Below are 16,994 nucleotides of genomic sequence, written 5' to 3'. Positions count from 1 at the left end.
ATGGAGAAATCCTTGGAACAAAGTATCCCAGTTAAGCATGGCAATACATCAAATAAGATAAGGAAACTTGACTAAATACGTAGGCTAAAGAATCAGAGGAGGCTGGAGACAGAAATTGCATTCACATTTCTCAGGTGTATGTTCAGAAGTGCTGTCTCAGTGTAGAAGGTCAAACTACAAAGATCATCAGTGCCAACGTCACAAAAGTATCACACCTTCCTTTGCAGTTCCTGATCTCTCTCCCCATTATTAAGAGCTGCTGACAAAATCAAAAAGGAAGAGAAAAGGAGGTAAGGGAGGGGAGGGGGTGGATGACAAAGATGAGTGGCAGGTGGGTAGGAAGCAGTTAAAATGAAAAATCACCTTGTCTTTCTCATTGGAGTAGATTTTAAAAGCTAATCAGTCACAACAATCAAGAGGATTCTAAAGCTCTTTTTAAGCCTTCCTAAAAATAAATTCTTTCCCATCAAAAGCAATGTCTTCTCTTACCACCTGACTGTCATGGCTGTAAGTCTCTAAGAAGTTACCCTAAGAACCACTGTAGAAACAATAGTCTTGGCAACAGCACAGCCCTGTCTGAAGTGCTCAGTAAAGTGGCTCCAGCTGCCAGGTAATTTTCAAGAGGGTTTCTGAACATTTTTCTGGGAAGTTTGAAAAGTTCTTCAGGTAGATCACTCATCTGACAGGTGTTGGGTGTATTTCACCAAAAATGCTTGGAAAGCGACAAAGCTGGCTTGTTCTAGAGAACATACATTGTTCTTGCTTACATCACAATGTACTATGAGAAACATAGCATTCACTTTATCAGTGGTCATTTTGTACTGAGAAATAATGGCAAGGGATAAGACCAAAGAGTATAGTGCTCCCTTGGGAAACATTGTGTTCATGCTGTATATTAAAATCACATCTATAACGTGGCTTGACAGTTTGGCCTGATGCAATCAAACAGGGCCTTCTTAACAGAAGAACCCTCTACGCTGGCAGGAGAAAGAGAGAGGGAAAAGATTATGAGATAACCGAGCATACTGCTGGTTTTGCACTCTCCAAGTATGCTTCATGAGAGCAGTCAGACTTTTGCAAGAAAACCTTTCCAAATTAGCCTACAGCAGCAGCAAATATAGAAGACCAGGCTCCTTGGAAAATAAGTTATACAACTCAAAAATGTTTTGAAAAAGATCAGTAGCATCAGGCGCAGTAGCCAACCACAGGGAAGGCTTGACTTGCAGAGGACAGAATAAGCAAGTTCTATAAAGACAGGAGCTTTCCATTTTGCTTTATGTGGACAGTAAACCAGAAAAGTACGTACAGGTATTAAACTAAGTAGTTGGTTGGTGCAGATACTGAAATCCAAAGCCCAGTAGTCTTTGAATGAAAGACTAAACTTACAGATTGTCAGCCTATTTTAGTCCTTTCTTTAAAGATCATTCTCTATATATCCTCAGTCTCCCATTCCTAGATGATCAGATTCTGCTTTGTAACCCTCTAGCACTGTGCCTGACAGCTGTACCATGTAGATTCCCATTTATTTCTGAGCAGAGAGCTATTAATGAAATTTAAAATAAAGAGCTATCAGAAAAACTGTAACAAGTAAACCCTCAAATATCTTGCGGTGAAGAAAATGGAATCAATGGGAAAGGAAGATTAAGAAATGCCTTTGGTTCACTCTGGCTTTGATACTAAGCAACATGAACTCCAGAACACAATTTCCACTTGAAAACACAGCATGGAACAAGATCTCCAGGTGCCTGCAAGGCAGACATGCACAATAAATTCATCTGGCACCAAATGGTGCAAAGGGGTAATTTTAATTTACCACTTCTCTAGGAACTTCATCAGGTAGAAACACTTTCAGGTAGGTACATGTAGATAGGGGCCTTAATATCAGTATGCTATAGCTAGATATCCTTGATCTGCTCAGGATCAGGTTTTGGTCTCCTGATCAGAAGCTGACTTAAAAAAAGCCAACAAGTACAGTAGGGCACTCTGAAGTGTCCAGATCTGAGCCTTCAATGCCACCAGGTTTCTCAAGGCTATCAGGGTCTGAAGCAGAGTTCATACAGAGGGATTCCTGCAGATGATGTTGGTTTATCCTTATAGACTTGAGGCTTGAATCCTGGCGAATGGAACATAGGAGAGGCAGATGATATGGCTGCTGGACATCAGAACACATCCAACTCAATGGGTGAATTCTGATGTTATTAACCTTACTACTAGGTTGTCCCCCAGCAAGGGCTTCAGACTAAATACTGAAGAGCAGAAAATTTAAAGAAAAGCTTCAAAAAGAAAATAAAACCAATCAACTAAAACCACTAGAGCTGAAGCAATATTCAAAGTGAACCACAAAAATAAAATTACAGAGTTAAGCTACCAAATCAAAACAAAGACGACTTGAAAGGTTATTGCACAATTTGCATGGAACAACAAAAAACTCTAATTCAACCGAGTGGTTAATAGGACATGCTACTGATTATGGACAGGAAGACAATCAAAGATAGGATTTCTTGTGTGCTCCTCCAGGTTTAGCCAAAACGAAACAAAAAACCAAAACACAACACTATTAATTTTCAGCATTCAGCCGTACATACATGCAAATTACTGAAAATATATGCACATTAATTTACCTGCATCCACTGCTAGACTGATTGTGTTCAGAGTTTGCAATCATCAGACTAAATGCATTTGAGCTTGAACTATAATAAGGAAAGACAGAAAGAGGTTAATATTAGCAAACCTAAACAAACACCTTTTAGTTCATTTTAGCTTTGTATTTTCCTATTTATGACTCACTATCTAGGGGAAAAAAAAAACCCACCAAACCAACTTTAAAAGTTTCTGCCTGGTACAACAAATGGAAACTATAGCTGTTGCACATTTGTCTAAAAAGGTTCTTCTTACTGTAGGCTTTGCTCTGTACATTAAGCTATTATTTAAAAGATGAAAATAACACAATTTTATCCTTACACATAAAACCAGACTGACACTTTTTGGTACACAATTACAGAAGATGGGTTACAAGAAAATATATAAATAAGGGAAATTAAAAAAACAATGATGAGAAGAAAGCATCAAATTAAGCTGACCCTGTGGATCACTAGAGACCTTCTCCTTACAAATTATATTACACAATTTACATCATACAAGAGTACAAGTTAACTAGTAGAAAAGAACACTCAGCTTCAATATGAAGATATGATTTATAACGCAGTTGTTATTCAGAAATTAGATTCAAATGGAAAAAGCCTTCAGTGACAAAAATAAAAGTGAAATTCATTTAATATTAGCTACTACCTCTTATGACAGTCTGAAGATTCCATGAGCATTGCTGAATCTTTCCCATTTTCATCAGATTCATGGCCATGAGAATCATGCCCACTTGAGTAGTTTTCATTTGTGTCATTTCCACTGAAGTCGTTTCCACTGGATCCACTGCTCATTTCAATATCTTCCTGAAGAACTTCATGAGAGTGTTCAGGCTTTGCCTGAATTTCTGAATCTTCAGCAATCATCTGGCTATGGTTATTTGCAAGTCCAGAATAATCACTCATTTTCTGTTGCTCTTTTAAAGAGAACGATGAAGAAATGTTTTCACTGATACCAGGTTGCTGCTCAGGGTTCTGCTCCTCAGAGCTAGAGTAGAACCCTCTGAACTTGATAGAGTCCATGGGACATTCATTAGAAACACTGCCAAGATCAAGAGCAAATCAAGCCATATTCAGAATTTTCTCTCTGTACAAATTCTGTTTGGAAGTACAGACCCACAAATCTGAGACGGAAGGGAAGGAAGAAAAAAATTACTTTCATGTTTGCCTTTGCTGACAAACTCAAATTCTCACTGACTGATGAAATTAAAAGTGTTAAGTGATATTCATGGTTAATGTATTCAGTATTGGAACAGTGAAAGGTTTAAGTTAAAAATAATTGCAAACCTAACAATGTTTTATCATGGAATTGGTATTTATTTTTCAGTAAAAACCCACACAAAAAGAAGTGGAATAAACACAAAAAACTCCTTAAAAGTTCAAATATTCAGCTGTTTTCTATTCTCCTACTTAATACTTGACAAGTTTACTGCCTGGATTTGAACAATAGCTATTATTATTGTCAGTGAAACCATTCCCCTGACTTCCAGTTTGCCTTGATAAATGAAAAGATTCCATTCAGACACCAGAGGATTCCTTACTTGGTTTGGAGTTTTTTGTGTTGTTGGGGTTTTTTTGGTTGTATTTTTTTTTTTAAATACAGAGTCTTGTTTGTTTTCTTTCAGGATCAGTTCTGCCATTTTGACCAATTCTTTATTTCTTTCTTTGTACAAGAGCCATGTAGATAGGTAAACTGAACATACAGTAGGAACAGGAAAACTAAGTACACAAACCCACCTATTTGTCAACAACTAAAATTTTAAGATACAAATAAGTCTGAGAATAATTGTATCTACTGATTACCACTAATTCAGGGTGGGGCAGGGGATGGGTGGGAATTTTGCATTGTTTAGAAAAGTAAGCTTAAAACTAAACAACAACAACAAAAAATCCTTGCTTTTAAAGCAAATTCCAATGCACCAGGCTCAAAATCAGAGTGTATATGGAAGTGAACTAAGAACAGACTAATACTGAAGAGCCATCAAAGGAGAAGTACTAGAAAGCAGTTCAACTTCATGAATAAAATAAAGATATTTAATCCGACTCATTTCCTTGTCTATTTCAGCAACCCACAGAAACAACAATACTGCAAAACCATGAACTAAGATTCTCTGAAAGATCTAATTCATCATCAGGGAAAAAAAGGTTGTTTTTAAAGCAACAGAACTATGTTTGTTCCTTCCTTTTTGTTCCTTTAAAATACTCAAGATTACAACAACTGTTGACTAATAATCCTCTGACTGGAATAAGAAAGTCAATGAAAAAATCTGCAATTAAGTTTTGCTAACATTAACTGCAGCAGCTTCCTTTTAAACACAAATAAATATATATATGTATTTTTAGAAAGCCTGTAACAGAAAACATTAACTTACTATTAATTTTAAAACTACCCCCCCCCCCCAAAAAAAAAAAAAATTTGAAAGTATTTTCTTACCCTCCTCATTGCTGTTTCTCCAGACATTTCACATTTATTTTGAATTCTTCAGAAGAAAATACTACTCATCTCCTCGCTTGGCCAAAGTAATATGCCAGATACCTGTTTACATTTGAAAGAGGAATCGTAGTTTAAGGACATTTATTTAAGCTATCAGTAATGGTATGCAAATATAAAAAAAATATGGGTTTTTTCTTTACAAGATTATTCACTAGTACTTCATAACAGGTAATAATGAAAAAAACCCTTTTGGTAGAGTAAAATATACCGACATTTCATTTCTGCATGTATTCACTTCAGGTACTCTAATCCAGACTAAACAGACATTCTGTTACACCATTGTATTGAACAGTAGTATGCAGGCAGTAAATTACACTTTAGTAGCTCCAACAGGTTTTTCTGGAGTAAGCAAGCCACTTCTGTCTTAAAAATTACATAACTAGAACATGCAATAAAAGAATATTTACTCTTGGATGAAACTCGAGTATTATTTCACAATGGCACATATTCTGGTGGCCAATGATTAACTAGATCAGACAGCTCATCTCTGATTTAAACTCTCTGGTAGACAGAGCTCACACTTTCACTTGCTTTACCTAGCTAGACATTTTAGTGAAGTTCTGTCCCTGTATATAGTCCACTTCCACCACACATGCTCTTAATGAGCCTGACCGGTTGGTGGTACCTGTGCTACTATCTGCACTACTACGGCCCGGCCCGTGCTTAACAATGCAGGGCTAGCCACGACTCATTTTGCATGAGAGTGACTGAAAACATCAAAGGATTCAGAAGAGTGAATACAGAAGGTGGCCCTGGGGAATACCTATATGGACAGCACATGAGACAAACCTCCTGTTACTGTACAGGTAAGGAGCATTTTATAAATGTGTTCATCCATTCTCATCCAGGAAATGCTCTTACCACTACTCCAAGTATTGCAGAAACAAGAGCATCTGTCTGGTTAAATAACTGAACCCACTCTCAAGGAGCCACTTCTCGTGTGTTATCTGTACTATTATTTCTCAGAGAGCACTGAGGTTGTAAAGTTCTGTAGATGATTCAGTGAGAAAAGGTACTCCAGCAAACTACTCAGCTAGCAATGGGATGGCTTTTTATCTTCCCTGTGAAGGCTAAAGGTAACCTTGGAGATCATCTACAACATTTTGTCCACTTCAAACAAACGCCTTATGCACATTGAAATTACAGAAATTAGCCCCAACACAATTAAAATGAAGCTTTTGGAAAAAAGACAGCCACAGCATCACCTGAAGAGGAGGTCTGACATATAGGAATTTAAGGTGAGATGAAACATTCCTCATACTATATTCTGTGCCTAAGGTAAGGGTTTCCTCCTATTTTTCTGACCAAATGCTACCTAGAAAGAACTTTAGATACATGAGAAAAACATACTGCCACAAACCAAAACAACACTATCTGCTAGTAAACTATGTTACATTATTTCTTTAGAGGTAGGGAAAAAAAGCTCTCACCACCACCACCACCACCCCCCCCCCCCCCCCCAACAACAAAAAACCCAAAAACCAACCAACCAAAAACCCACAACCCACCACCATCTTTGGGCTACTATACTTTCATCCATTAAATAAAACTATATAAATCATTATTGACAGGTTCATAAGCATGAACTGCCAGAAGACAGACTCTTAGAGTAGCCTTATATTCTCCAAAGATAATTAGCCCAGTCTTACAGTAATACACTTAACAGAAGTGTGCTGTTTATGGGAAGAGCAATGATTGTACCACAGCTTTCCTACTCTGAATGCAAACATTTTGTATTTCAGTCTTTAAGCATGAGAAACCTCTTTTCTTGAATTCTGAAGCCAAAGAATTATGCATGCTGTAGTATTTTCAGCCTCAAGAGTTGTCTGCAAATATTTTTTTGGAACAACCTTTCCTTGGAAAGTTATTTCCCCACAGTCTTTTCTGTAATCTTTGGAAGTTTAAGAGTCAATGAAATTGTGCCATAGCTAGCACATAGAGTCTTACAGTTTGAAATTCTGAGCTGTTAAAGCACTGATGAGTAATTTTTTCTGCCTCTAAATACCATCTATTGTCTCGTCTCCTCCCTTCTTTCCCTGACACTTAGGCTAGCTTCTGCCAGGTATTTGTAGCAAACTTCAATAGTGCTTCCTTAGGCGGGAGAGAATCGTTCCCAATATATAAATATAAGCTATCTGGTAACTTCTGAGGAATATCCTGTGCCTCCTTGAACAAGAGTTGAGTAATTCAATGACAGTCAAGATTTCAGGGGTTTTTTAAATTATTTTTCTTTTAAGCAATGAATTCAAATTAAGAGAATCACCAACAGAAAAGAAATAGGTACTGGCCTATAGGAGATACCACGTGAATTTTCTTCCTCTTGACACCTGGCAGAAACTTGCGTCAGGAGATGCTTAAGTTGTGGTACTTCTGCCTGTAACTAGCAACATGCCAGAGCTTCTGCAGGTTTGCCCACAGTAAGTATCTATGCAATTCCTACATAAGTACATTACATTGACTACAATTTGGAGTCCAAGGACAATGGTGACAGAAACAAAAATGAGTATCCCAATAAAGGAGAAGATAAAAGTTTGACCTTTTTAAAACTATCTTTTGAGAAGAATTGGCCCAACTGCTTGAAGTGGAATGGTGTTCTTAGGCAGGACTGGAAGATTAATGTCACTGAAAGTCAGTCCTGCACAAAATTTCTTCTGTTTCAAAATCTCAAAAGCCTCAGTGCCAGAGGCACATACCAGAGTAAGGAATACAGGAAGAATAAATAGGAAGGAACAAGAAAAAGATTGTTATAGACTTCCGAGAGCTTCTGGGGAAAGATGGAAGAGGAGTGTTTCTAAAACAAGAGCTTGTGTAATAAATAAAAAAGCCAAAACACCCCAAAGTAGCAATGTTAATATATGCCATAAGTTTGGAGAGATTTTCTACTAAGAGATTGGAATAACTGTGAAAAAAGAACAGACTAGCAATTACCCTACACCATGCTTATGCCTGTAATTTTAGGTAAGAACTGATGCATCTGGCTAGACTTTACTCTCAGACAGAGGAAGACCTTAAGTGGAACATCTGCATGCATACGCAAACACCATGCACACACTTCAGGAGCACAGACGGTCAGTCATTCCCAGAGAGATTAATTAATGTTGAAACTAATCTCAGTCAAAATGCTGTAATAAAGTGCACATATTCATCCCACTTATATGTGTGAATAAATTTCCAATCAATAACCAAACAAGAATTAAAAGGTAAAAGCTAGCATGCTTTCCCAGTCTGAGGTTCCCTCCTGTTACCACAGTTTGAAGAAGGTAATTACATCTCATATCAAGTTCAGTAAGCAAGTGCACACAGTCACATGGAAACAGAGGGAGAGCTCTTTTAGGTTTGATCTTGAGAGAAGTACATTAAGCCAGTTTTTTCTTTATTTTCTGCTACATCTTTCTAAACTTTTAAAGGAGTTTGTCTATTTTGACTTTGTAAATAAAAACTTCTTTTTAATCTTAAATTGGCACCAGTTAAGCTTGATTTTAAGGCAAGACTAGCTCACAAAAATGTTCTACTCCTCTAGACAGGGCAAACCTCCCAAAGTCACTCTGGCAAAGACTAGAACTCTAAGATCTTGATGCAGTGTATGAAAAAGGCAGCATACTTCTACTGAGCACTAAGGACAAATGTAGACATTAATATGCCAGGTTAGATGTGCAGAAAATGTCTTCTGGTTTTTCATTAGCTACAGAAGCTCCTTTATCCTGCAAGTACTACAATGGAAACAGATTGAACTTTAGTGTCCCCAGAAAAACACACCGAAACATGTATGGACAAACACTTGAAGAAATAACGGGTTTATGCTTTTGAAAAACCCTCTTTAGAAGGACTGTAGAACACCAAGGAGGCAAAATTTTTTTTAAACTATTGCATTTAAACTCAAAAAATCTTGTTTCAGCAGAGATCTGGTTACATTCAGAGAACAGATTTTTTCCAGATTTCCTTTCACACAAGAAAATACCATGTCTAGTACTGGCATTTAAAGAATGAAAAACTAAAAATCCAGAGTCAAAATTATCTAATTCAAGAACTGAGTAAGAGAAGAATATCTGAAGGTTTGAGTCTAAATTTACAGCTAATGTGCACTTACCAATATTCACAAATGAAGCAAGAGGCACACCACAGTTTGTAACTATACTTTAGACATGTGAATATTTGGGGACTCTTAACTGTAGTAGCACCAATAGGAAACATTTCTAATGGTCAGGATTCAATTTTACTGTAAGATCTTATCAACAAGAAGAGTTTCCACATGTCTTCTGGATGATTGCTTTGCAAATTGTAAAAGTTATCTCATTTGTATGACAAATAACTAGCAGGGATTTAATCATATCAAGCAATTTTAGAGAAAATTGAAAATTAACATGTACAATGAATGCATTCTCCCTGTGCAATTAGACAATAATTAAACGCTTGGTAGTAGCAAAACATTAGGAAAAAATGTTGAAAAACAAACAATAATGCAAGAAGCGACTTGTCTAACTATACAACTTCACCAGCAATAACATTGAGAGCTTCCATTTTTTTGTGGCAAGAGACAGAACAATTAACAGAATACCTTCACTAGGACACTTTCTAGGAAGGGGGGTGGGGGTGAAAGAAAAAGATGGCAGTATTCTCGGACTTCACTATAAGAAAAAGTAACAAAAGATGCTTAAAAAATTCCTTCAAGACTTTTTGAATAAATAAAATAAACGTGTTTTTTTAATAGATTCCTCATCTCACTGCAAGTCATCATAGACAAGTTTCACTCTTTCTTAACAAGGAATGAGGTGTAAGTCAGGATTTTCTACTTTTGTCAATAAAATTATCACCAACATCTAGAATATCACAAGTGCTTCCATAAAAACATGAATTTCATAACATTCATTTCACAATTTGTTGATAAGGATTCACCTTCTAGTTCAAGAGAATCCTGAACACAGGACTGTTTTTTAAATAAAAGTTAGTAATATCTTTGTAAAGGTGATCCTAATTAAGCACTGTTTACAGCTGCCACTTTACAACAGAGGAACTGACCAAGACATAGGCTTCATCCAGAGCCATCCAAGTGCCACCCTGAATTTATAGCAGCACCTATACAGGAAGAGGTCAGCATAAGCACCAGGCCAAGGCTCTTGCATCCACAGCAAGGATGCTTCCAATCAGGTTGTTTCCTCAGTGAAACTCAAACGTGAATTTAAGAATAAGCATAGTTTTAGGCTAAAAATGTCCTAGCTTCAAATAAGGTAACTCCCAGTTTATACCCCAAAAAATAGTTCTGAATGAGTGTATATATATGACTGAAATCACAGTTCCAAGGTAAAACAAACACAGAACAATATATTTTCTGCATAAGCTCTAGGGATGAGGGGGAAGCATCCTTCTACTAACATGAATCACAACAATTATGCATGTTTCTTACCTTTTTTTTCTATGAAAAGTTGGTGAAGTGTTTATCAAGGTCCCTCCCAGCTAGCATCAAAAGCATGAAGTGCCTAGGTCCAGAGTCTCCCACATGCATTTAATTTTTGTCTCATCCTCTTCTACTGGAAATCTTTGACCATTACAGAGTCCGGACACCTCTACAACTATAAAATATAAAAGAAATACCTGGGCCCCCCAACAGTGTCCTCTTCAAAGAGATAGCAGAGAGATGCTCATAGGTATGCCATGCCTATGCAGATAAATGTTGGTTAAAAATGAAACTGTCATCCAGCAGAGGAATCAGATACAAATTTTCATTTTAAACACTTCTGGTCTAAGCTAAGGTCTTACAGAGCTTTAAAATAACAATCTTCAACACTAGATAAAATAACCCTTCCAATTCACTATTGGTATGGTATCATACTATGCATATGCATAGTATGTACATAGTCTGCATGGGCTGACACAGCCACTAAGAATGAAGGGCCAGCCTCTCCAGTAGATAGAGCAAAATGCCTGACGTAGTCAAGAGGAGCTCCAAGTGCTTAAGAAATTTGGTTAGAATACCATTTTAACACCTGATCTGAACTCATCTACATTGCTGTAGGCTTGGTATCAGCATTAATGAGTTTACTAGGCAGTTACAAAACTGCAGTTCACAGAATAGTTGAGGTCAAAAGGGACCTCTGGAGGTCATCTTGTACAATTCCTGGTTCAGACAGAGTCACCTACAGCAGGCTGCCCAGGATGACCTCCAGATGACTTTTGAATATGTCCAAGGATGGAGATTCTACAGCCTCTCTGGGCAATCTGTTCCAGTACTCATCACCTTCACGTTTTAAAGAAAAATTAAAAAAAAAAAAAAAGTGTTTCCTTACGTTCAGAAGTCTGTACTAACAAAGTCCATCCACACTATTGTTCTTCCTAAGAAAAACAGTTTCCCAAGAAAGACACTGGGAATTTTGGCAGGAAAAAGAAAATCTGAAAACTCTTCTATCAAATCTAGGAAGCTAAGTCTATTGGTACATGCCACTGCCATGTAACACAAAGAAATAGTAGAATAAAAATCAGAAGTTCAAAAGATCAACATTTGTGTGGCAAACAATTACATCACTTAAAGCGTGTCATTTGAATATGCAGAAGGAATGTTTGGAACAGAAATTTCAAACAGTGTTCAGATCCCAAGCTAACCATTTTGGAAGACAGCCCATGTTAACATGCCTTAATTTAAAATGCTGCATGCCTACCAACTGTTAAAAGTACATTGGTGTTGGCCAGACTTAAGGAAGAATTTATTCACAATATTCATTCTGCATAACATCGCAAAGCTGATACGAGTTCTACAAGTCTCAGATTATGATACAAACCTGTGTGCATTGGCTCTTTAACTGTTTTGCCTCTGTCTTTATCATAAATTGATAAAACAGGATTTAAATTATAAGCTCTCTGACCACGAGAAGTGTTTGAAATTGCCTTATCTGGAGCTACTTGCAGATTTTGCAATTTTTAGCTTGGACACTGAAAATGTGGAATGTTTTTCGGCACTAGTTAAATCCTGGTTTATAGAACATTAACTCATCTCCCTGTAATCTATACTTCCTTAATAGAGTTAAGTTTCTACCTTCACTAATCAAGATCTACAAAGAATTAGCCACAAGGTGTTGCCTGACTATTTATGAAGTGACATAGCACTTCTCTAGTTTGATGACTTCCATCATGACATTTTCACAGATTAAAAAAAAAAAATTATCAAAGTCTACGTTTGAAGAGGATATTTGCAGTAGCAGCATATACCATTTTAATTGGGTATAATATTGGCTTCATCTACTTAATGCATTTAGGAAGACATTAAGAAAAAACAGTCCTTGTAAACTACTTAAAATTCTTGTGATAAGCCTTTCCACAATGTAACTGAAAGCTAAGACAAATCTAAGCCAAAAGGACTTTATCTGAAACTAAATACAAGTCATTCAAACCAGGCATTTTATCAGTTTGAGTAGAATTAGAGACAGTCAAATCTAATCTTCTGGTTTTCTATTATTTATCAGAGAAAATGCGATTGAGTATGCCCAAATTCAAAGAACTAAAAGAGTTCATCCATGTATGGCATCTCAGGAAAGTCTTTTCCACACAAGGAAGCCTAATTTGATCAGTATACAAAGAATATAGAGCTTGGACAACATTCCCTTTGATACTGAGACATATCTATTCTAAGCATATAAGACTTCAAATATTAGAAAAGAATGAACAACCTGCTTTAGGGAACGCACCTGTATTACAGGATCCCAACAAAGTTCACCTTCTGTAGAGAACTGAAGTCACACCTGCAGCACTGAAAAGAGAACGTTGTCAGCTTTAGGAACCAGATCACATTTTGTAGCCATAGAAAACAATTTTTTTTCCCAATCATTTAGACTAACCAGACACTATAGTATTAATCCTCAAAATCGCAGTTACAATTTCATCTGTATTGGAACAGTACTATCCAGAACTGCTATCCTTCCCTTTCCTGTCTTGGGCCAATATTGTCCCATCATCAGATCACATATAACAAAATCACTTGGATAAATTTTCTTTGCATCACAGATGACATGTGATGTCATTCTCACAACCATTCTCCTTTAAACTCTCAGCTGTTTCCTTTTTTTGCTCCAATAACCATCACCTTTTCTTCACTTGCAAAATGTTTCCATAGTTCTGACCATCTATTCCACTTTCTTAATCCATCACACATCCTACCTGAGTTGTAATAAGCTTTTTTTTGTCATCAGCTTCTCATGCATTGAACATAAACATGTGTAAGTCAGTATCTCTGAAGCCATGTGTTCAACTTCTCAAACAGAGATTAGAATAGTACCAGCCTGCTAGAAAGTAGCGCACAACTGACCAAAAAATACTGTTGGAAGCTGTGACCTGCTTTCTAAACCAAAGCTTAGAAGCATAACATTTTTCTTTCTCCTCCTGAGCTATCATCCTGATTATCTGAGTTAACAGTAGCTACTTTTTTTCTGCACCCCAGAATTTTCCTCATCATTAAAATTTCTTAAAACACCTGCAAGAGCAATCAAAAGACTGGAAGTTATTAATAAACTTCTGCACATCAAACAATGCAGATGTAGCACTTGATACTGGACGCTACACTAAATTTCAGTTTCCTAAAGATTTAGAGAAGCCACACCATTTCCATGTGCTTCATGATCCTTACCACAGGTCTTTAAAAATTTAATGCCCTGAGTATCTTTTTATTTTTCAGCATTCTGACATTACAGCTCAAATGAAACATCCAAAGCAGCAACAACAAAAAAATCAGTTCAGACTCACTAAGAACTGATATTATAAATCAATTTCTTGGGGACATCATAAGACACTCACCTTAATGAATGTACTAATCGCGATCTTTCCAAATCTGAAAGTGTCATCAATATCTTTCTATTTAAAAAAAGAAAACAAAACCACACCAAGTTTTATAAGGAAGATAAAAAAATTATTTATGAAACAGAAATCAAGTCCATTTAATAATGCAATACAAATCCAACCATGTAAAATACATATTCCACAGATGAAGAACAGCTACAAAGACTACAAATACATGAGAGGAAATGCAAGAATTTTACTGACAAAAATATTTACTATTATTGCAACCTAATTTCTAAATTGGTTCCTTGAGCAATGCACAGAATAACTATTCACTGAATTCTGTTCCTTTTATAAATGTAAGAAACCCCCCAAAATTCCATCTCCATTATCTTCATTTATTGTTAGAACACTTAGACAATACAGAGATCAACACAGCGTACTTCAAAATCAACCATTCACTCATCTGAGAACATCCAAGCAAAAGAATGAGCATTATTAGTATAAAATTTGGGATCACATATTAAAATTCAAGTCATGTTTCTTCTTCCACAGATTACAATCTTAAAACATTTCACCACTAAAATACAAATTCCAAATTAGCCTTAGCAGGTGAAAAACTTTTCAGAGAGCTAATTCAACTGAGTGAAAGTATTGACATCATGACCAAGACTAGTTTCATATTCCGAAACACAAGTATGCATTCTTAAAGCAAAAGGTGTTGTCAGCTTACTAAAAAACTTATGCTTTTACTTATCTCTGTTTAAAAAAAAAAAAAAAAAAAATCATAGAAAGAAGCTTCCTTAGCTTAGTCCCAGAGGGCCAAACAGGAAAAAAATAAATCCTTCAGTCCTCAAATGATGGTTCCTAAATGGACCTAAGTTTATATCACCAGTCACTTCTATTCCTGAAGCATCCACAGCACCACCATTATTTAGTTTGCTTCCCGTTTTAGACTGGTTTTGTTGTTTTTAAAGCTGCCTATTCTCCCCATGGAGTAACTAATAGCAAAAAGTTCACCTGAGGTAACAGGACAAAGTCAGCTCATTTTTTCTATGAACAGCACGGTACCAGCACACTGTTGAACTTATCGAGTTCACCTCAGGGAGGGTCAATCTCACCTATGCGGTGCTGACCAACCTGGGCCAGCGCCGATTCATCGCTTGCTTTGCTGTAACTGTAAGAAACCAAGTACCAAAGTAAATCTCACCGTCTCCCCCGCCAAAAAGCGGTCGGAGCCACTCCTCCATCAGCTAGCAGGAATTATTCTCTTTTCTGCCAGACCAGAAGCAAAGCTTATTTCATCCTTTCAGGTAATTACTCCTTGTTCTGTTAAGCCCACCACCTGTGCTCAAGTATCCACAGTGGATCTGGACTGATCACCCCCAAGAGCCAACAGAAAATGTCTCTCTCAAGTTTATTCCTTCACCTTGAATAGTAAGCCATGGCCCAGAGCTAAGTTTAATTGCCAACAGGTTGGGCATTTTCCATGAAGAAAAGAAAGTGAGCACAGACATACACCCCGACAGACAAGATTGCTGCAGCCTGTGCCAAGACATCTCGTGAAGAAGCTAAACAGAGTCTCCTTCACCTGCCCCATGCTAATTTCTAGCGATCCTTCCTTCCAGTCTTACAATAGGTATCACCTTAAAGGTGAACTAAAATTCTTTGTATTAAGTGTGAATTTAAAAATACATTTGATTTTCTTTGTAAGCAGAAAACACTATTCTCTTTCTGAGTGGAACTGGAGAAATTATTAAGCAGGAGATCAGTAATCAGAACTCTAATATTTGCATACATCAACTCTTGTCCTTTTTGAACAAAGTAACAAAAATGACACATTTGAGGAAGTGTTGTCACAGAAAGGAGGGGAAAATTATCACATCCCACCATGCAGTCATATATTTTACCTTTATTATAGGCAAAACTAGATCTAAAGTATCTACAACAACATATTTCAACTTTAATATTTGTTGACATCTCTATCAAGCAGTATATTTGAACACCTACTGCTCCCCTCCCTTAAAAAAAAAAAAAAAGGGCAGAATTTCACCATGGGGCATTGTACTTACAGAATTTCCAGGCTAATGCTGCTCTTTAGACATTGCTGCAGTTCATACCCAATTAAAGATTTCAGTCAGAATAAAAGTCCCGTTCTGGTAGACTCTATGCTAAATAAATTCTCTGACAATTACTAATACGGCCCCCACCGCATCAGTAATACACTCCACAATTTGTGGCAACCTAACAAACACTATGTACTTGTCCTAGGAGTTGGCTATCTTAGTATCAAGAAATAAGAGCTTGAGTCACAGAAGAACCCATGGTAGAGATGTAATTGATATCAAAGTGCTTTATATACCGAATACCTTTGTACAATTAAAGAAATTAAGAAGCATAAAAGTACATGTAGAAGTCAAGCACAAAACCCACACTAAGATACAAAAGCTGCAAGGAATAAGGAGGATAGGAAGCAAAGCCAACAAAAAAGGAGAAGTACTGGACATCCTCACCACTTCATCACCTTGTCTCCCTAAGCTTCAATTATGAAAAATTACAGGTGTTACTTAACAGTGAAGTGCCTCTGTTTTAGGATAGGATGTTTGAAAGGCAGTACAGCTTTGGTCCTACTTTTAAAAAGCCAGTTCTACTTTTAAAAACCATCTATACAAGGAAATCTCTAACTATTCTATCTGTAAGAAAAAAAAAAATCAAGTATTAAGAATTACCACAGTACACTCACAAACAGCCAGAAGCAAAACCCCAAAGTTTTTCCCAAACATTTTGACATACAAATGAGCTCTCTTCCCCACTATCACATCTTTTCACGATGAACACTGGTACCGCTTGCACCAAACTTCTGCAGCCTGCTCCCACAATGTGCGGAACAACCTCATTCTCTTGTCCCAAGAAATGTGCTGTGTATTTCAGACCACTTGTCATGCAAACAGAGTGTTGAGTCTTTACCCCTTCAGCACCCCCAATAAAGTTTTGCTTTCTATTGGGAGAAAATGAAGGAAAAAGGGAAATCATAATCCATGATTATATATCTCAAGGAAGGTAAATTAGCCTTACTTCTTATTATGTCCTACAAGCAAAGTTGT

The 16,994-nt window shown here is 36.8% G+C and overlaps 1 protein-coding gene across 9 annotated transcripts in view; it reads right to left on the bottom strand.

The window, feature by feature from the left end:
* The window catches only part of PER2 (period circadian regulator 2), a 53,352-nt gene that overhangs the window by 29,109 nt on the left and 7,249 nt on the right, over positions 1-16,994 (bottom strand). For 3 of the 9 annotated variants that reach the window (XM_075716759.1, XM_075716764.1, XM_075716760.1), the window contains exons 2-7: positions 13,909-13,965; positions 12,807-12,868; positions 10,535-10,786; positions 5,074-5,175; positions 3,289-3,763; positions 2,622-2,690 (exon numbers count right to left, since the gene is read on the bottom strand). In XM_075716759.1, coding sequence (XP_075572874.1) covers positions 2,622-2,690; positions 3,289-3,662 — 443 coding nt within the window. In that variant the 5' untranslated portion in view covers positions 3,663-3,763; positions 5,074-5,175; positions 10,535-10,786; positions 12,807-12,868; positions 13,909-13,965. The other 6 variants (XM_075716762.1, XM_075716763.1, XM_075716765.1 and 3 more) reach the window with 6 other exon arrangements.

This window comes from Pelecanus crispus, chromosome 9 (assembly GCF_030463565.1).
Source record: "Pelecanus crispus isolate bPelCri1 chromosome 9, bPelCri1.pri, whole genome shotgun sequence".
Taxonomy (NCBI): Eukaryota; Metazoa; Chordata; class Aves; order Pelecaniformes; family Pelecanidae; genus Pelecanus; species Pelecanus crispus.
Note: the sequence above shows the minus strand (reverse complement) of the source record. Positions and strands in the feature narration are given on the sequence as shown.